The 22,011-nt window shown below is 34.4% G+C and overlaps 1 protein-coding gene across 1 annotated transcript in view; it reads right to left on the bottom strand.

Annotated features, from left to right (window-relative positions):
- Nucleotides 1-1,248: 1,248 nt before the first annotated feature.
- Nucleotides 1,249-22,011, bottom strand: part of SLC9C1 (solute carrier family 9 member C1) — a 66,745-nt gene continuing 45,982 nt past the window's right edge. Inside the window, exons 16-26 of the mRNA XM_081815546.1 lie at nt 19,304-19,499; nt 17,967-18,152; nt 17,003-17,152; nt 15,774-15,825; nt 14,422-14,570; nt 11,517-11,642; nt 10,255-10,353; nt 9,573-9,746; nt 3,406-3,537; nt 3,087-3,272; nt 1,249-1,392 (exon numbers count right to left, since the gene is read on the bottom strand). Coding sequence (XP_081671672.1) covers nt 1,249-1,392; nt 3,087-3,272; nt 3,406-3,537; nt 9,573-9,746; nt 10,255-10,353; nt 11,517-11,642; nt 14,422-14,570; nt 15,774-15,825; nt 17,003-17,152; nt 17,967-18,152; nt 19,304-19,499 — 1,594 coding nt within the window. The remainder of the gene's footprint in view (nt 1,393-3,086; nt 3,273-3,405; nt 3,538-9,572; nt 9,747-10,254; nt 10,354-11,516; nt 11,643-14,421; nt 14,571-15,773; nt 15,826-17,002; nt 17,153-17,966; nt 18,153-19,303; nt 19,500-22,011) is intronic.

Here is a 22,011-nt window from a genome sequence, read left to right as displayed (position 1 = left end):
GACCAGTCCAAATTTCCGCCCAAGGCAGAGAAGTGGGAGGGGCTCATGTACATGACAACCCTAGCCAGCCACCCCAGTAGTGCGTGGTGGCTCATGTGATTAAAAATAAATATCCTGGTATCTTCTGACCTTTGTTTTTCTTTGTCATTTATCAATATTTACCTAAAAATATAAATGCAATTTCCACTATACCCTGGACTAAGAGACAGTGTTCATATCAATATCTACAAAATGATTAGCAGGTAAACTCCTTCAGATTAAGAGAAGCACATTGATAATTTCCGTACATTCCAGACTCTCTTTTCTCCAAAATAAAGCTTTTAAAAAGACTGCTTTAAATTTACCTCAATATTTGTGTCAAATTGAAGATCTTCTTTATAGAGTCTGCTTGCAGCTGGTTCAAGAAAGACTGTGTTAGTTCAAGCATTGGAACAAAGCTCTGTTTCTATTAGTTCAACTGTCACATTAGGCCAGGTTCAAATCATTCACACTCAGGGCCTATGATCTGAAATTGGTGGTAATTTCAATTGGTGGGAAGAAGGGTCACATTTAAAAAAAAGGTTTAAAAGTCTTTTATTATAAAAATTATGTAACAAATGTGCAGGAAGTTTGGAAAGAGAGAAAAAATAATCTATTGTCCCATCATCTCGAATACATTTATGTTAAGGCGTGTTGAGAATGAAAGCCAGGCCTGTGGGTAATTGGAACAGTCAGATAGTACAACAGTATTTCCATTATTACGGCTACATAAAATATGTTAATTTGGGGGAAGAGCTAAAAATTGTCTCATTGGGACACCTGGGTTGCTCAATTGAACCTCCAAATCTTTGTTTCGGCTCAGGTCATGATCTCAGGGTTGTAAGATCGAGCCCCAAGTTGGGCTCTGCCCTCAGTGGGGAGTCTGTTTGAGATTCTCTCTCTTTCCCTCTCCCCCTACCCCTCTGCCTATCCCAGCCCCTGTGCTCTCTCTAAAATAAATAAATAAAATCTCAAAAAATAAAAATTCCCTCATTAACAATTTTCCATGGTATTTTGATAATTATGTATGTTTATTCTTATAGATGAAATGTAGAATAATTCCTACTTACAACATGGATATTCTCAATCTGGATTCCCCATCAGATATCAAATATGGCAATTAAAATGCTTTTCCAATACTCTAGGTAGAATGCATTCAATAGTTTCCAAATATATATATGGCTATTTTATAAATATATAAAATTTTATAAATGGAAATTTAGGTCTCAATTACTCAAAGAACTCTAACTCACATGATACTGGAAGAGATGCTTTACGCGAAGGTACATACTTTCTAGTGTTCCATCTGAAGTTTTTCACATCAACCAAAGGTTGAACAATCATTACCTTTGTAAAATCTTCAGTGCCTTGTACCTGAAGTTTGACAGAATGTAAGTTAATTTCTGAGTACATATCATACAATAAATGTTTCTCTGGTAAGCTACTATCTCAGGACCTCTCTAAATATCATGTAAATATCTAAATTTACATGAAAAGTAAACATGTCTCTATTAGATAGATATCTTAAAATACCTGAATACGTTGGTTTTTTGAAAGTCAACATTCCATATACTTTCATTGATTTTTAAATGTTTTGCTCATTTCTCTTACAAATGAGAAAAACGGTTAAGAGTTCATCATTAATGATCCTTTAAAATATCACCCAGAGAGATTATCTATGTGGCAAAAGAAAGTTTAAAAAACAGTAGACTTCAAGAAATCCTTCAACATGTGGTTGTTTTCGATATGCTTTGAATCACATTGGTACCCAAATCTACAGTAAGCAGGGCTTTCTGCCTGTGAGAGTAGACAGAGTTGGGTAGGTTTTAAGTTGCCTTGAGAATCTCTTGCTTGGGCATCTAACTTCCCAATCAGCACCCACAGTAGAGCTCTGTTATTATGTATTCAAGGATAGAGGTAGGGAGCACCATAGTTCAGTGTAATGTCTTACTTCCTGTCAGTGGCATCTGTTCAGAAAATTTTTCTTATGACCCTTTCTCATCTTGGGATTCCTCTTATCCCCACCTCATGTTTTTCTCCTGTCCCAAATCTACCTCTTTTTTTTTTTTTTTTTTTTTTTTTAAGATTTTTTTTATTTATTTGAGAGAGAGAGAGAGAGCACAAGAGGGGGGAGCGGGAGAGGGAGAAGCAGACTCCCTGCCGAGCAGGGAGCCCGATGCGGGACTCGATCCCGGGACTCCAGGATCATGACCTGAGCCGAAGGCAGTCGCTTAACCAACTGAGCCACCCAGGCGCCCCCAAATCTACCTCTTAAGTACTTCCGTCATAGCTGTACATGTTTCATTAACATATGTATGTTTCTTTTCACTTGGTTGAGACATCTTTTGAGGGTAATCGCAAATCTCATTTGTCTTGATCACTTTAGCGTCTAGCACGGTTTCTGCCATATATTCATTGCTTTAAAAATATATGCCTAATTTAATTGACTCTAGGTCCCTCTTTCAATTTACTTTTTGTAGCTATATTTTGTATGTCCCCTGATTCCTCCTGACATGTGCCTCTCTTCCGCTACCCCAACACACACACACATGCACACACACAGAGTCTGCCTTCTTTCTTTCTTTCTTCATATGCACAGCTTCTCATTTTGATTGCCAGGAAAACTCAACAGCTTAAACATGGGAAGTCTTTCATCTTACATTCACTTTCAGAGTAGCTGAGCAAATTCCCCTGATACTCAGTTCAGCATGGGTCTGGCAGAACTTTTCTAGAGTACTGTTGATACAGTCCAGGGAGAGTGGTCCTTCTGCAATGTGTAAATGAACTTACATGCCCTCTGTTGCTATTTATAATTGCACCAAAATCTAACTAAGGCCAAAATGTACAGCTCGGTCTGCTTCATTGACATTGAACAGGAATATCTTGGTATTTGGACTACTTAGAGCCAAAGCAATCAGTGACTTGGGTGTATGTGGTGTGTGTGCTTATGGAGTGGTAGGGGAAACACAGAGGATGGGAAGGTGGAAAAGTGACAATTTTTCTAATGTTCATACATTGTCTGGGTATATGGCATATTGACTGGAAGGCATGAATCAACATTTCTATACCTGATAGCACGTTATAGGAATTAAGGAAGGTGCCTTATAAACTTTTCGTAACTGACAATCTTCTATAGCTCCATGGATGAGGATGACATAGATCACAGTTTCATCATAGATATCAGTTTTGGTGTTCTTTGGTATATCTTTTACACAAACATTACAGAGTTTTAACTGCATCTTGTAGTTCCAATCCTATAAGGAAAACAATTTCATAGTCTACTGTTTATAAAGTTTAATATCAACCCCTAAATAGTTAATTGATAACAGTACTTTAATACAATTCCATTCAGAGAGAAGGATGAGTTTATATATAAACACCTCTTACCTCATAAGATAAATGTTCCCTCATTTTTTTGGCAGTAATAGAAAGTCCAAGTTTTAGCCACATTTTATACTCAATGTGAGGACAACATTGTTTAAAAGCTTCATACAAGTGATTTTTAGGAATAAAACATGTCTGAAAAATGGAGGATATAAATTTAATATTTCATTCTGCACACCTATAGTTTAAGGATAAAAGGTTTTCTCATTTACATATAACATTAAAGCTAAGAATTTAAATTCTGTAAGATTCATGTTGTTGCCTGGACACCTAATAAGATGTGTATACTAGTAAATATTTGTGTGATCTTATCATAAATTAAATATTAAAAGGTCACATGCTCCAATGAGACATTATTATTCTTACAGATTCTGCAAAAGTAGAAGACAACATATCAAAAATAATTGAAACTTTTAAACTAAAGATATAAATATTTCTAAAAATACATAATTTTAGGGGAGCAAACTTTTTAGATAACAATAAATGCCAGTGCTAACAATGAGCAGACCATTGGCTATGAGGAATAAGCTGCTACGAATATACAAGATGCTGTGTATGTTGGTTTTTATTTCTCATGGGTAAGTATGTATGAGTGAGATTGCTGGGTAATATGGTAATTGTGTGTTTAACTTTATAAGAAAATTGCCAGTCTGCTGTTAGAAGGGTTGTTAACATTTTACCCTCTCATCAGCCATGATGGAGATTTCAGCTGCTTCACATCCTTGCCAGTATCTGCTACTCATTATTTTTATTTTTAGCCAATGTAGTAGGTGTGTGGTGATATCTCATCATGATTTTAATCTGCATTTCTCTGAGAGCTAATGATATCAGGCATCTTCTTCATGTGCTTATTGGCCATTTGTATATTCTTTTGTGAAATGTTTGTTCAAATCCTTTGCCCGATTTTTAACTTGGTGTTTTGTCTTCTTATTTTTGAGTTGTAAGAATTCTTTATAGGTTCCATTGTCAAGTAATTTTTCAGATAAAGATATTGTGATACGTTTCCATTGTCTGTGGCTTGCTTTTTCCATGTTCTTTGTGGTGTCTTTTTAAAAAGCAGAAGATTTTAATTTTAGTGACATTCAATTTATCAATATTTCCTTTTATGGTTAGTGTTTTTGTGTCCTGGCTTAGAAATCTTTGCTTATCTCAAGATCTGTGTTTCCGTTTAGAATTTTTATAGTTCTAATTTTTTTTTTTAAAGATTTTTATTTATTTGTTTAACACAGAGAGAGAGAGCACAAGTAGGCAGAGCAGCAGACAGAGGGAGAAGGAGAAGCAGGCTCTCCGCCGAGCAGGGAGCCCGATGCGGGGCTCGATCCCAGGACCCTGGGATCATGACCTGAGCCGAAGGCAGCCGCTTAACGACTGAGCCACCCAGGCGCCCCTATAGCTCTAATTTTTATGTTTAAGTCTATCATCATTCCAAGTCAATTTTTGTGCACAGTGTATGGGGCCGAGGCTCATAGCTTCCATATAGATATTTGGGATTTTCAGGATCATTTGTTGAAAATACTATTATTGATTATTATCATAATATTAATTAATTAATTATTATATTAATATTATTAATAATATTACTATTAATATCAATATCATATATACACAATATATGAATCTATTTCTGGATTCTCTTCCCTGTTCCACTATTCTATATTATCTTAAACTAGTACCATCTGGTGTTGATTATAATACATTTATAATAAGGCTTCAAGTCAGACAGTGTATGTCATCTAACACTATTCTTTTTAAATTTTAATTCCAGTGTAGTTAATGCTCAGTGTTATATTAATTTCAGGTGTACAATATAGTGATTCAATAATTTCATATATTACTCCAGTGCTCATCAAGATAAGTGTACTCCTAATTCTCTTCACCTATTTCACCCATCCCCCCACCCCCTTCCCTCTGGTGTCCATCTGTTTATTCTCTATAGTTAAGAGTCTGTTTTTGGTTTGTCTTTTTTCTTTGTTCATTTGTTTTGTTTCTTAAATTCCGTATATGAGTGAAATCATATGGTATTTGTCTTTCTCTGACTTATTTCGCTTAGCATTATACTCTCTAGATCCATCCATGTTGTTGCAAATGGCAAGATTTCATTCTTTTTTATGGCAGAATAATATTCCATTATATATATATATATATAAAATGTGTGTGTATATATATATGTATATACACACCACATTTTCTTTATCCATTCATCTATTGATGGACACTTGGGCTGCTTCCATAATTTGGCTATTGTAAATAATGCTGTAGTAAACATAGGGGTGCATATATCCCTTCAAATTACTGTTTTCAAATTCTTTGGGTAAATACCCACTAGTGTGATTACTGGATCTTAGGGTAGTTCTAGTCTTAATTTTTTGAGGCACCTCCATTCTGTCTTCCACAGTAGCTGCACCAGTTTATATTTCTATCAATAGTGCATGAGGGTTCCTTTTCCTCCACGTCCTTGCCAACACTTGTTTCTTGAGTTTTTGATTTTAGCCATTCTGATGGGTGTGAGGTGATATCTTATTGTGGTTTTGATTTGCGTTTCCCTGATAATAAGTGATGATGAGCATCCTTTCATGTGTTTGTTGGCCATTTGTATTCTTCTTGGAGAAATGTCTGTTTATGTCTTCTGCCCATTTTTTAATTGTATTATTATCATTATTTTTTGGTGTTGAGTTGTATAAGTTCTTTATATATTTTGGATACTAACCTTTTATCAAATATGTCATTTGCTAATATCTTCTCCCATTTAATAGGTTATCTTTTAGTTTTGTTGATTGTTTCCTCTGCTGTGCAGAAGCTTTTTATTTTGATGTAGTCCAAATAGTTTATTTTTGTTTTTGTTTCCCTTGTCTCAGGAGACATAATTAGAAGGATGTTGTTATTGTTGATGTCAGAGAAACTACCATCTGTTCTCTGTTCCAGGATTTTCATTTTTTTATTCATATATTTTTTAGGTAAGCTCTATGCACAATGTGGGGCTTGAGCTCATGGTCCCAAGATCGAGAGTCACATGCTCTACTGACTAAGCCAGCCAGGCACCCCTATTCTAAGATTTTTATAGTTTCAGGTCTCCCATTTAGGTTCTTAATCCATTTTGAGTTTATTTTTGTGTATGGTGTAAAAAAGTAGTCCACTTTCACTTCTTTGCATGTAACTGCCCTGTTTTCCCAACATCTTTTGTTGAAGAGATGGTCTTTTTCCCATTGTATACTCTTGTCTCCTTTGTCAAAGATTAATTGGCCATATAATTGTGGGTTTGTTTCTGGATTTTCTATTCCATTGATTTATGTTCCATTGATTTATGTTTCTTTTCTTTTCTTTTCTTTTTTAAAAGATTTTATTTATTTATTTGACAGAGAGAGACACAGTGAGAGAGGGAACACAAGTAGGGGGAGTGGGAGAGGGAGAGGCAGGCTTCCTGCTGAGTAGGGAGCCTGATGTGGGGCTCAATCCCAGAACTCTGAGATCATGACCTGAGCCGAAGGCAGGTGCTTAACTACTGAGCCACCCAGGTGCCCCTGATTTGTTTCTATTTTTGTGCCATGCTGTTTTGATTACTATAGCTTTGTAATATAATGTGAAATCTGGAATTGTGATACCTACAACTTTGTTTTTTTTTTAAAGATTGCTTTGGCTATATTAGCCTGGTGATGGGTATGAAAGAAGGCACGTATTGAATGGAGCACTGGGTGTTATATGCAAACAATGAATCATGGAACACTACATCAAAAACTAATGATGTAACGTGTGGTGATTAGCATAACATAATAAAATAAAATAAAAAAAAAAAGATTGCTTTGGCTATCCGCGGTCTTTTGTGGGTCCATACACATATTAGGATTGTTTGTTCTAGTTCTGTGAAAAATGCTGTTGGTATATTGATAGGGATTACATTAAATCTGTAGATTACTTTGGGTAGTATGGACACTTTTAACAATATTTGTTTTTACAACCTATGAGCATGGGACATCTAATTTCTTTCATCAAGGTTTTATAGTTTTCAGAGTACAGATCTTTCACCTCCTTGATTTATTCCTAGGTACTTTATTATTTGTGGTGCAATTGGAAATGAGATTGCTTTCTTAATTTATTTCTGCTGCTTCATTATTAGTGTATAGAGATGCAATGGATTTCTATACATTGATCTCGTATCCTGCAACCTTACTGAATTCATTTATCAGTTCTAGTATTTTTTTTTTTTTTGGTGGTCTTTAGAGTTTTCTTTATATATCATGTCAAAGAGTGAAAGTTTTACTTCTTCCTTACCAGTTTAGATGAGTTTTATTTCTTTTTCTTGTCTGATTGCTATGGGTAAGACTTGCAGTACTATGTTGAATAAAACAGTGAGAGTGGACATCCTTGTCTTGTTCCTTACTTTAGGGGAAAAGCTCTCAGCTTTTCACCATTGAGTATGATGGTAGCTGTGGGTTTTTTACATACAGCCTTTATTTTGTTGAGGCATGTGCCCTCTAAACCTACTTTGTTGAGGGTTTTTATCATGAATGGATGTTGTACTTTGTCAAATGCTTTTTCTGCATCTATTGAAATGATCATATGGTTCTTATCCTTTCTCTTATTGATGTGATGTGTCACATTGATTGATTTGTAAATATTGAACCACCTTTGCATCCTGGGAATAAATGTCATTCAATAGTGGTGAATGATTTTTTTTAATGTATTGTTGGGTTCAGTTTGCTAATATATTGTTGAGGACTTTTGCATCTATGGGTAGGTATCTTGATGTTCATCAGAGATATTGGCCTATAGTTCTCTTTTTTGTAGTGTCTTTATCTGGTTTTGGTATCAGGGTAATGCTGACCTCAAAGAATGAATTTGGAAGCTTTCCTTCCTCTTTGGTTTTGGAATAGTTTGAGAAGAGTAAGTATTAACTCTTCTTTAAACGTCTGGTTGAATTCACCTGTGAGACCATCTGGTCCTGGACTTCTGTTTGTTGGACTTTTTTGATGCTTGTTCAATTTCATTGTTGGTAATTGGTCTGTTCAAATTTTCTGTTTCTTCCTGATTCAGTTTTGGGAGGTTATATGTTTCTAGGAATTTAGTCATTTCTTCTAGGTTGTCCAATTTGTTGGCATAAAATTTTTTATAATGTTATTTTACAATCCTTTGTATTTCTGTGGGGTCAGTTATTTCTCCTTTTTCATTTCTGATTTTGTTTATTTGAATCCTCTCTCTCTCTTTCTCTCTCTCTCTTCTTTTTATGAATTTGGCTAAAGGTTTATCAATTTTGTTGATCTTTTCAAAGAACCAGCTTTGCAGCATCATATACAGAGGTACATGATGCCCAGCTGTCCAACTTTTAGTGATGCTACAATTGTTTTTTAGGTGGTGCCAGCCAGGTCCTTTCACTATAAAGTTTCCCATCAACATTGCACACAGTAGTTTTAGCATCAATTGATGGCTGTTGCCTAGATCCATTATTTCATTGAGATGGCAAAATGAAGATATTCTAATTCTCTGTTTCTACATTTGTTAGCTGGAATTCTGTATAGAAGAATATTTCTTCATTTTTTTTTTTTTTTGGTTACCTTGAAAGAGTTCATAGTTAGGCAGGATAAATGTTAAATTCTTTCTATTTAAAAAAAAATCAATTTGTAGAGTAGTAAGTTAATAGCCCAACAATCTTATTGGAAATTAAACAAATTTGGTATCATCATCAACTTATGGATTTTTACATATTATGGGGTTCAATTGTTTGCAGTCATTGTTCTTTTTGAGTTTAAATTAGGCCAGTGATAGCCCCTGTTGCTTTGAGAATTTTGTCCTCATTGTGCCTGGGGAAACTTCCATCCACTTTGCTCAACTTTTTTATTAATAGATGTTAGTTCTCTGACTTTTTCCCTTCCTGACCCCCCAAATTATGGTATTGATAGCTAAAATATGTCCTCTAATTTCCCCATGAGAGACCTCATTTAATCAGTTTTTCTGGTTAAATTTTTCAATATGGTAGGTTAACTTTTGCAAGCCATTTTGCCAGGACAGTATACTGGATAAGTATAATTTGGTAACAAGTTTTATTCCTTTACTATTCCTATTTTTTAATAAAATTATCACTAGACTGTAAACATATGCTAAGTACAGAAATAACCTTAAATTTGATACTAGATATTTAATAAGATACAGCAATAGACCATATGGTGATGTTTTCTGACCTCCACTACAGTTTTGCAGGTAGCAGAACACATCATGGGTTCGTTAGTTAAACAGTTTAGCTCTCCTATTATTTCCCCACTGATCGCAAAGTCTGTGTACATTAGCTGATAATCTTTTTCCTCTGACTCCCAGAGCATTTGGTCAATTCCGAAACCAGGTTTTGATCTTTGAAGCTGTTTAGGAATGAAGAAAGAGAAAAAAAACATATGCCAGTTAATTACAAAACTCTCTAATTTTTTACTTTTTTCCTTTGGTTTTAACAATTTTAATATGTAGATATTGTTTTGAGGATACTTCTTACTTATACCTTTTAAGGCAATTTTATTAAATTAGCAAAAGCATTCCTAGATACTGCAATATTTCTGAATCCTTCTACTCAGCCAATCTATACCTGCCTTAGAATGGCTAAATGCCTAATTCAGATAAACATAAGATGAAAACGACCTATAATATTCCATCTTAAAGATAATCCTTTGGATGGTTTCTTGTTATCTATGGGAAAGTAATGCTTAAAAGGTGATAGGTAATGTTAACCACTGTGTTTGAACAAGAAAACTGGATCGTAGCTGTTGTCCTAAAAGAGGAACAATGCAGTTCTTAACATGGAAAACTATGAATTCTCAATTTTATAGAATTTTTAACTAATGTTCCCAAGTGCATTTATGAATAACTTTGACTTACCTTTATCATACCTGATATTATTATATAAATTCCTTTGGGCTCATCACCTTCTTCAAATATATCATTTCCACAATCAAATGTTACAACTTTGGCTCTTTCCTTAAAAATATATATAAGATATATCACCAAATATATAAGATACAAACACTATATTAGCAGTGGTTGAGGATGTTGAAGTTTACATCTTAATGAAAGTTTTTACGTTTTAGAATATCAGTCAGTAAGATCCAACTTACTGTGTTAGTGATAAATTTGTAAGAGAAAATAGGAGTTATGAATACCAAAGAGAAGAAGGGGATATTCATAGATCTTCGCAACTTCAGATGGGGTATTTATACATGGATTAGAAAAGAACTAATCTAATATAAGAGTAAGAATGTAATAAAGATAAAAATATTTCATCTGGATGAAAAATAATCAGCACAGATTCAGGCTAATGGCATATCTACATCTCACACATAGTTATGCTCTAAACAGCTGATGAAGTAAATAAAAAATTCATTCATTCAAAATATTTTAAGCAGGTGGAAAATATGCACCTGCTCCTTTGGCACCAAGTAGATAGAGAAAAAGAATGCTATTAGAACAAGTTAGACCTATTTAATTGTTCATTCTACAAACAGTCTTTGAGCATCTTCTATGTAATATGCAAAGTGCCAGGGGCTGGGTATTCAAAAGATGGATGAGCTAAAGGATATAGCACAGAAGAGGGATGTAAAGGTAATTGTAATGCAATGTACTTAATGCTATAATGAAACTGTATAATGGATACAATGGCGACAACCTTGGTCCTCCAAACTCAGGATGGACCACAGAATGGTCTTCTACTGGTGGGGTATTTGCCCCCAAAGCCTACTTTTCTGAGTTACCTTTGGTAGGAATATTTCCAGGATCTTTCCAGAGAAGCAAGATTTGGGAAGAAAAAAAAAGTGAAAACAAAGGATATTTCAAGAAAAGTAAACAGCACCTCCAGAGGAAGGGAATTAGAAAACAGTGAAAAGGGTTTGGGGTACCATGCAAGGTTGAGTATAAATAGAGTATGAGGTATACGATGAATGGACAACAGAAGATGATGATGGAAATGTAGACAGGAGGCAGATTGGGGAAGGTCTTTCCAGGTCACTTAAAGGGATTTTGATTTTATCCCATAGACAATAAAATACTTTTAAAGAGTTTTAAGCTGGAGAGAATCACAGTCTTCATTAAAAAAAATCATTTGTTGGTACATTGTAGATGGTATTACCAGAAAATAAAAATATTACCTGAATGAAGTTTATATGGTCTTTGTCTTTATCTAGCCATGGAATATGGTAGAGTGCTTCTTCAACAGTAAGGGGCTTGATAACAGGTTGAAAATCAAGTATCTCTCTTTTTTTGGCCATTATTAACTAAAACCACAAAATATAAGAAAGATGAACAAAACCAGTGTTCACAGAATGCTTAAGAAATTATGGCTTTGTACTATTTCCTTTACTTGCTCTTCTGAGATTTTTGTTCTTCTATGGAAACCTTCAACTTCTCCCCACTGATAGCATTTTTCTGTTATCATCATTCTGAAGTCATAGATTAAACATTTAAAAGTAAACTTTTTTTTACTAAATTAAAGTAGATAAACAAAAAGTGCACAGATTAATAAATGTCTGCTCAAAGAACATTTACAATGTGAAAAGATCTGGGTAACCAGCACCCAGATTAAGAAATAAAACATTTACTGCACCTAAAATCCTCTCTTACATTCTCTTCTAGTCATTTCTTCTATCTAAAGATGACCTCTCTTCTATCAGAGTTTAGCTTTGCTTGGTTTTGAGATTTATCTGCATGAAATCAATGAGTATGTACTTGTTTGTGTCTGGTTTTATTTGCTCAATAGTATGTTTGTGAGATTCATCTCTAATATTGCAGGGAGCAGAAATTCATTCCTGTCATTTTCATTGCCGTAGAGGACTATGTTGTATGAATATACCACAGTTTTGTCTACTATTGATCAACATTTTGGGTGTGCCAGTTTTGGCCTTTGTAATGCTGCTGTATTTGTTTGCTGTACATACGTATACATTTCTGTGGATATATGGTTCTGTAATCTAATTGCTGTGTCATATGTGTATGTTCAAATTTAGTAGATTCTGCCTAACAATTCCAAAGTGATTGCATTAATTTACACTCTTATTCTAACGTTCCAGTTGTTCTACATTACTGCCTACAGTTAGTTAAAAAAAAAATCAAGTATTCTGATGGTTGTGTATTGGTATTTCACTTGGTTTTAATTTGTATTAAGCTTACGACAATGAAATTTAGTACCTTTTGTTATGTATTAGTCATTTGAATATCCTCTGTTGGGAGGTGTCTACTCAATCTGTAGGACTCCTTTTAGCATTTCTTTCAGGGCAGATCTAGTGGTAATAAACTCCCTCCAGTTTTGTTTATCTGGGAATGTCTTAATTTCTCATTTCTGCAGGACAGTTTTGCTGGAAATAGGATTTTTTGTTGATAGGTTTTTTTTCTCTTTTAGCACTTTGAATATATCAGTTCACTTCCTTCTGGTCTACAAAGTATCTGATGAGAAATCTGATAATAATCTTATTGAAGATTACTTATATGGGATGAGTTGCTATTGCTGATTCAAAATTTCCTTTTTGTCTTTTTGACAGTTTGATTATAATGTGTCTTGGTGTGGGTCTCTCTCAGGTCATCCTACTTGGAATTTATTGAACTTCTTGGATGTTAATATTTATGTCTTTCATCTAAGTTGGGAAATTTTTGGCCATTATTTCTTCAAATATTCTCTTTCTCTCTCTCTCCCTTCTCCTTGCGGAATTCCCACAGTGCATATGTTGGTCCACTTGATTGGATCTCATGGGTCCCTTAGATTTTGTTCACTTTTCTTCAATCTTTTTACTTCTGTTACTCAAATAGGATAATTTCCATTGTTTTATCTTTAAGGTGACTGATCTTTCTACCTGCTCAAATATGCCTTTCAGTTCTTGCCACATAGATGTTATATATTTTATGTTAGGTTCACACTTAAGGATTTAGAGTTTTTAATCACTACTGTGAATAGAATATTTTTCTACATTTTCTTTAGTTGGGGAAGAATTTTGAATTTTGATATTATTTCTGAATACCCTATGATTTATCTTATTCTTACAGATTTTAATTTATTTTCCTAGGATTTTAAATTAAACAATCAACATATAATAACTTTTTTCCTCTTTCTAAAAATTTTATCTCTCAATTTCCTTTCTTTTTTTTTCTTGACCTGGGTAAGACTTCCAGCACAGCATTCAGTATTTGGAGTGGCACTGTTCATTCTTCTTTCATTCCTGACTTTAATTGTAATACTTATAAATGTTTTGACATCTAATACAATGTTTTGACATCCAATACAATGTTTCTTTTAAATTTTTAATAGAAACTCTTTATTTAGTTAAGGATGCTACTTCTCTTATTAGCCTTAAAAGAATTTTAAAAAATATTTTGAATAATAAATTTTGTCAAATTTTTTCTTTCTCTTTAAATCTCTTAATAAGTTATATAGCTATTTGGGGAGCTAAAACATTCTTAGTTATAGTATACTAAACTTTTAATATATTACCAGATTCAATTAGCTACCATCATGTTTAAAAGTTTTGTATATGTATTCACAAGCACAATAGCTTTTGGGTTTTTTTCTTATACTATTCCCAATTTGGAGAGTAAATTTTGTACTTACAGAATTAGTTGGGATCCTCTATTTTTTTTATATGTCATGGTACCATTTAAATAATTTAGAGAAAGGAAATGTAGTGAATTTTTACCCTATAATTGAATGTTCTTATAAATCACAGGATTCTATGGGAAAAGTTGTCTCAGTGTCAAAGATAATTCCTAGAAAAATACTAATATCCACTGTAGCCTAGGAAGAGAAATAGTTTCATCATACCACTGGTTTGGGAGCAAAGCATAGAAAGACATGGTCCCTTGTTGTGGCAAGAAAGGGAAAGAGAAATTGAGCATTGGAGCTCAGGGAAGGAAATGCTCTATTGTAGGTGCTTATCTTTAGATAATTATTTTAAGTTAGATAGTCATATCTCAGAGATGGCTTATATTGAAAAATCAAAAGTAGGTTTGAAGATCATGAATAACTATATGTCAAGTAAGTATATTTGTTTTAAAAATATGCTACCTTACCTTATTAATTTCAGAACCTTCAATTTTATGAATAATTCCTTTTGACCTAAAAACCTTAACAATTTCTCTAGCCAAATTGAGCATGACATTAATCTCCTCCTTTGTTTTCATAGTAACAGCGATTTCTGGGTGATCATACTCTAAGTAGCCTGAAAAATAGTATGTTCACATAAAATAAGAACATTATTTAAATATTTCATGTAGACAATAAGCTAGTATTTCCACTCTAAATCCGTGAAATACAACTCCCAACACAGAGAAATATATCTCTCCCTGATGAGGCCTACAGTAGTTGCAGAGTTCTGCTTGCCGTTTTCTTGTCAGTTTATACGTAAGCCCATGAGGAAGGGCAGACAGCCCTCATTCTAGGATTAACAATTACACTGATACACCTGCATGGGACACTGAGAAGCTCTTCTGGGCTCTAGGTCTAGAGTTTATGTCCTACTTTTCTATTCTGTTTGAATTAGGATTAGCACTTAGATATGGCTTCTGATGAAGTCCTCTCATTCATCTTGGGTCATTGTCCACCCAACATTCTTGTGCATCTAGATGACTCATCCGTCTATGCTCTTCTGCTTGACTTATCTGGATTCCTGAATGCCCACGAGAGTTGCATTCACTTAGATTCTACATTTTGGCTTTTCCTTCATGATGGCTTCTTGTCTAGCTTGGTAACTATCTGCATGCAAATCTCTCAAGTCTTGTTTGATTCTCAGACTTGCTGTGCCCTTTTGCTGCCCACCACCTAGTACAAAACCCCCTTCTTCTCCTCTCACATGAACACTATACTATAGGAGTGTGTCTGTCCCACTCCCAGGATTTATCCTGTACTAGGAGCATGACGTGGCATGACTCAGAGAATAAACTGTTGTCATGTTTAGGCATAGAAGCTCCCAGTGGTCTATCAGAGATCTGTGAGATTCTCTTCTGATTTCAACTTATAAATCCTAAATCCTCAGATGGTAGCTCTGTGGCAAGTGAAGGGAAAAAAAAATAACTTTTTTCCTTGTTTTGCTCAGCAAGGTATGTGTACTTTTGGTTTGGAAGAAAATAGAATTTATAAGGTGATAATAGCATGTATAAACATGCAATGCCAATGTGTTTCCTTTAAAGAGAAATTAAAAGGTCTTCATTGAGGTATAAGGCAGGAAGAACAAGTGTGGAGAGGTAATATTACACTAAACCCATCCAAACCAAAGATATGATCATATTGATTAAAGTTATATACTTTATTACTAGTAATAAATAGGTTTCCTCAAAGATCAGTTTAGTTATCAAAATAATTGCCTTTCTGGAGTAATGATAATAAGAGATGGTTGTGTTTAATCTTTAGGGCGAGGGGTACATACCTAGCTCTTTCATAGCATGTCCTGTATTCTTCATAATCCTCCTTAATAATATCTACAAAATAAAAGAAGAGTTATCCCCACTGGAGAACAAGCTGTTATAAAATATCTTTACATTTGCTACTGATGGATTTTTTTTTTTACCTAACTAATAACTTCAAAGAAAAAATATGATGGGGAGCTTTTCAGGGATTAGAATTGAATTTTGTGCAATAAATTTTATTTTGCTCCAGCAAATTGGTGGAGAGAATAAAAAGTGGTTTCAATCTTAAATGAGGTAGAAGGTTTGGCCAAACTGTGTGAGAGCAGAAATGAGGACTAAAACTGGACATCTTAGAGATTCAGGTCCTTTTGTTTTCCCTACTGTGTATTCTCAAATTCCAGTGCTAAATATTCTTTTCCAGGTTAGAACAGGTAACAAAATTCAGGAAAATAGTTTTAAAGTTACAGGTGGTGAAGAAAGGAAAGATACTGTTTTTTTGTGTTCTACTACATATCACATGTTCAATTTTCTCAACTACAGAGCTTTGGGCATATTACATGGCATTCACGTGTTCTACATTGCCTTGAAAGGTAAATACTTCACATAGTTGACAAACTTTTGAGAACAACCACCTCGGTCAAAAAGGTGAAAATCTAGAACTTAGGCCCTAGAATTCTCTTTGCTGTTTACTAGCCATGTGACTTTGAGAATAACCATTCAACCTCTCTTGACTCTTTTTTGTTCCTTATCTGTGTAATGAAGAAATTAGACAAGGTTTCCTTCTAGATGAGTTATTCTTACTTTTTCCATCTGCCAGATCCCCATCCTTTGCTTCTTTTACTATTTACTGGAAAATCAGGCAGGGAGTGAGAAAGGAAGCTCCCTTTGCTTAGCACTGCCATTATGTCTCATCCTCCAATATTTCCTATTTAGTGCACCTGTAGCTGACAGATCCTGGAACTTGCATCAGGAGGGAGCTGATGACCACTGCACATATGTTTCATGATAGCCTCCACAAGAACCAAAAAGTGGGTTGCAAAAACCTCATGATTTGTTACTGTGGCACAGACATTTAAGTAAGGAAGCTTTTGAGTAATACAAATGTAGACTAGTTTAAGTTTTTACAGAAATTACTTAGTGAATTGAGTCAAAATCCCCATCTACATATCTAGATAGAGGACATAATGGGTGAGGGCAACTGAGGGATTGGAGGAATAAACCCTTTCCTTACTATTGAAAGTTTTCTCACCTGTTTAACTTGCTTAGAACTTGAAATCTGATCAATTATAGTCATTATGTCTGCTTCACCTTGGACATATCCTTTTAGTATAGCATACTTAAAGGACAGCTGGTGACTCATCTTTTGATCTATTATTTGCAGCAACTTTGGGGTTATGAGCTGGAAAAAAACAGAACTACTATTTAATATAAATTGTATACATTTAGATAATTATATATTGATTAGTTTAACTAAAGTAGATAATAATAAGAAATGACATGCTTTCAACAATAACTATAGTAACCTGTCAAGGTTTTTAGTTATTTTATTCACGGTAATTTTATAACTTCATGACCAGAGTGATTTCCTTATAATTAATAATGTTGGACACCTATGGTGAAGTTATGAATTTACTCTTTACTTATGTCCCTTATAGAGAATTGGATGCTAATTTCAACTGGTTTAAATTCTTGGAAAACAATGCAATTAATCTTCTGGGCTTAAGTCATAAATGTCTATAAAGTACTGCCACTTTTACCTGTGAAATCTCCTACTAACCTTCTTTTTAGAAGGTTTATTCGGGGGTTGGAACCCATCACAATTATATTTCTTGTTTGACCCCAAGGATAAGTGCAAAAGAGTATGTACAGAATGCTAACAAGATAAAAAAAAATGATGTCCTTTATTAGGTGATACTTAAACTGAATCTTGAAGAATGACCATAAGCTAGCACTTTGAGGATTAATGGCAGCTGGTTGGGGGGCAGAGTATGGAGATTATGGAGCATAGACAGGAAAACACAGGAAATACATAATTTGGATATTCATAAAATAATATGTTATAAAATTTAATTTGTGAAAGGGTTATAAAATTTAAAATATAAACATCACCTCAATAGAAAGTGGAAGTCATAAAACTACTAAACTGATTTTAGTTCATATTTCATGATGCAGTCAGTAGAAATTTGAAATTGAATGATTTAATAGTTCTTTACCTTCAAAATACGTAGTATGCGAAGAAATCGAACAATTTTTATAAAGATTACTGTTAGAATAAAATCAAGAGTATAAGTAATGGAATTTGTCTCAATAAGAATTATATCTATGATGCCAACTAATGTAATTGCTAACTCAAATAGGTTCCAGGTATGTAAAAAATATTCCTTCCTCATTGCAGCCATCTGTTGATTAAAAAAAATAGGTTATCTTGTTTTTGCTTTTACTGCAACATTTTCCACAATAACTGAAACATCACTAGTTAGATTTTTTCTGATCTACCTTAAGACTACTTGTCTGAAATACTAGTAAGTAATCATATTAATTTAAAATTAAAATGCTTGAAATATTGAAGCATAGCTAAGAGAGTGGGAAGTATTAAAGATGATTGTGGATGCTAGTCTGGGAAATTGGGTTTCCAGTGGAATTTTGAGGGAAAAGTAGGTTTAGAGAAGATAAATTTTTTAGAATGTGCTGTTTGAGATGTTTGTATAGTATTTTGTTGGAGAGACCCAGTCCTCAGTTTTCTATATGATCTGAGGCTCTTGATAAGATATGAGCTGGGAACATGAATTTGGAAGTTATTAGACAATAAATGGTAGCTGATGTCAGGGAAGTGGGAGAGATAGCATGGCCTATGAACTTCTTTCTTCTTTACGTCCATGTGTCCTGTATCATTTTCCATATCCTCCACACCAATCTAACATCTCTCCAATATCCATGCTGACCAATCCATCCCAAGTTCCAGTCACTGGGAGTGATGTTCCTTGCGGGTGTCATGGTGTTGCTTCTAAGTTTTCCCTTGTTTTTGTCCATCATGTTATGTACTCACATACTCATTCTCCAGTTGTTCATTCATATAACACAATACTATTATCAGTTTGTGGTGATACATTTCCTCATTTTACAACTACCTTTATATTAGATTTAAAAATCAGATCATGAAATGTTTATCAAGTATAAAGGAGTATCTATCACTCTACCTATTGATCTGTTTATCTATCTAGTATTAAAAAATAAAATGAACACTACCCTGCTAAGTTTATGAACACTGCCAATATCTTTGAAACTCCCTTTGACACATACCATTTTAAAATTTATTTTTACAAATACAAAATCAATTCTTAAAGTATGGATGTTTTCTACTGAGTTGCCTTAAAAATTTACCTTTAAAAATTAAAGTTTGCTTATGAAGTGAGAAAGAATTTCATACACTCCTTTAGAAAATTGTGTTTAGGTAGTGTTGAAAAATGAAGTCAGGGAATCTCTCTGTGAGACATATAACATGTTCACACATACACAGATACACACACACACACACACAATTTCAGATTACCTTAAGTAGGGACTCCATTATATAAAATGCAAGAAAAGAGTAGTTGCAATATCTTAATTCATGCTCATAGATATCACTTAACTCAGGTATCCAAGAAATTATAATGGGAAACATATTCATTAGTATCACAAGATACCCAATGTACTCAAATTCATCAGTAAATACAATTTTATGGCATACACGAAGAATGCAATGTCTACAAAAAAAAAGAGTTTTATCTGATAAAATAATTATACTGAATTATTTTCATTATATGTTCAGTTCTGTTTTAATCATCTATAGTACACAGCCCAGCTTAGTTCTGGGTAGAAGCAATCCCTACCTAATACTTTCTGGCATCCTGCTTCAGATATTGTCCTTTTAATGTCCTCCTCTGCTAAATGTCTTGAGGCTTGTTTCCCCTCTTCTTTCCCCCCATCTTCCTCAACTCTCAACCATTTTTAGTTTATTTATTTATTTATTTATTTATTTATTTAAAGATTTTATTTATTTATTTGAGACAGAATGAGAGAGAGAGAGAGCTCATGAGAGGGAGGAGGGTCAGAGGGAGAAGCAGGCTCCCCGCCGAGCAGGGAGCCCGATGTGGGACTCGATCCCGGGACTCCAGGATCATGACCTGAGCCGAAGGCAGTCGCTTAACCGACTGAGCCACCCAGGCGCCGCATTTTTAGTTTTAATAGAAATACTTTTGGTCACGAGATGGGGATAATTCAAACTGAAAATATTAAAAAAATAATAAAACAAAGGGAATCCCTTCCACCTGCCAGACATGATTACTATTAACAGTTTGAATATTGGTCCAATCTTTTTGTTTATGTAATCATTATTTGTAAACACAAAAGAAATTATATCATACATATTGTTCTGTAAACTTTTTTTCTTTTTCTTAACAATGTATCATGAGCATCTTTCCTTGTTGAGGCATAAAATCTGTAAAAAAAAAAAAAAAAAATCCCAGGATGTGTGGTAATGGACCAGTATGCATCCACAGTTTATCAAAATATTTAAAGCAAAATGGATGGAAGTCCTAAATGTGAGACAGGAAACCATTAAAATCCTAAAGGAGAATATAGGCAGCAACCTCTGTGACCTCGGCTACAACAACTTCTTAATAGACACATCTCTGAAGGCAAGGGAAACAAAAGCAACAATGAACTATTGGGACTTCATCAAGATAAAAATTCTGCACAGCAAGGGAACAGTCAATCAAACTAAAAGGCAGCCTATGGAAAGGCAGAAGATATTTGCAAATGACTTATCTGATAAAGGGTTAGTATCCAAAATCTATAAAGAAGTTATCAAACTCAACACCCCAAAAATAAATAATCCAGTTAAGAAATGGGCAGAAGGGGCACCTGGGTGGCTCAGTTGGTTAAGCATCTGCCTTCGCCTCAGGTCATGATCCCAGGGTCCTGGGATAGAGCCCCGCGTCAGGCTCCCTGCTCAGTGGGGAGCCTGCTTCTCCCTCTCCCTCTGCCTGCCTCTCTGCCTACTTGTGCTCTCTATCTCTGTGTCAAATAAATAAATAAAATCTTGTAAAAAAAAAGAAATGGGCAGAAGACATGAAAAGACATTTTTCCAAAAAAGACATACAGATGGCTAACAGACACATGAAAAGATGCTCAACATCACTCATCATCAGGGAAATACAAATCAAAACCATGATGAAACATCACCTCACACTGGTCAGAATAACTAAAATTAACAACTCAGGAAACAACAGATGTTGGCAAGGATACAGGTTGTGGAGAAAGGGGAACCCTCTTACACTGTTGGTGGGAATGCAAACTGGTGCAGCCACTCTGGAAAACAGGATGGAGGTTCCTTAGAAAGTTAAAAATAGAACTACCCTGTGATCTAGCAATTGCACTACTAGGTACTTGCCCAAAAGATACAAAAGTACAGATTCGAAGGGGCACATGCACCCTGATGTGGTGTCATGCAGTATTTGTCTTTCTCTGGTTTATTTCATTTAGCATAATGCCTTCAGCATCCATCCACACTGTTGCAAATGGCAGGATTTCCTTCTTTCTCATGGGAATAATACTCTCTTGTGTATATATACACCATATTTCTTTATTCATTCATCTGTTGATGGACAATTAGTTTAAATTCATGTCTTAGCTACTGTGAATATGTTGCATTGAACATAGGAGAGCAGATATCTCTTTGATATCCTGTTTTCATTTCCTTTGGATGTATACCTGGATGTGGGATTGCTAGATTGTGCAGTAGTTCTATTTTCATTTTTTAATTTTTTTTGAAGAATCTCCAAACTGCTCTCCATAGGGGCTGTACCAATTTTCATACTTACCAACAGTGCACAAGGGTTCATTTTTTTCTACATCTTTGCCAACACATATTATCTCTTGTCTTTTTGTTGATAGGGATTCTAATAGGTGTGAGGTGATATTTCATTGTGTTTTGATTTGCATTTCCCTGATATTAGTGACATTAAGCATCTTTTCATGTATTCTTTGACCATTTGTATGTCTTCTTTGAGAAAGTGTCTGTTTGGTTCCTCTGACCATTATTTAATTGTGATGGTTTTGTTTGTTTGTTTTTACTATTGAGTTGTATGAGTTCTTTACATATATTGGATATTAACACCTTACCAGATATATGATTTGCAACTATTTTCTCCCACTCCATAGCTTGCCTTTTCATTTTGTTGATTTTTTTTTCTGTGTAGAAGCTTTTCAGTTTTG

Source organism: Leptonychotes weddellii, chromosome 1 (genome assembly GCF_054177405.1).
Source record: "Leptonychotes weddellii isolate Sample4059 chromosome 1, ASM5417740v2, whole genome shotgun sequence".
Classification (NCBI taxonomy): domain Eukaryota; kingdom Metazoa; phylum Chordata; class Mammalia; order Carnivora; family Phocidae; genus Leptonychotes; species Leptonychotes weddellii.
This window is presented reverse-complemented; position numbering and strand designations above follow the sequence as displayed.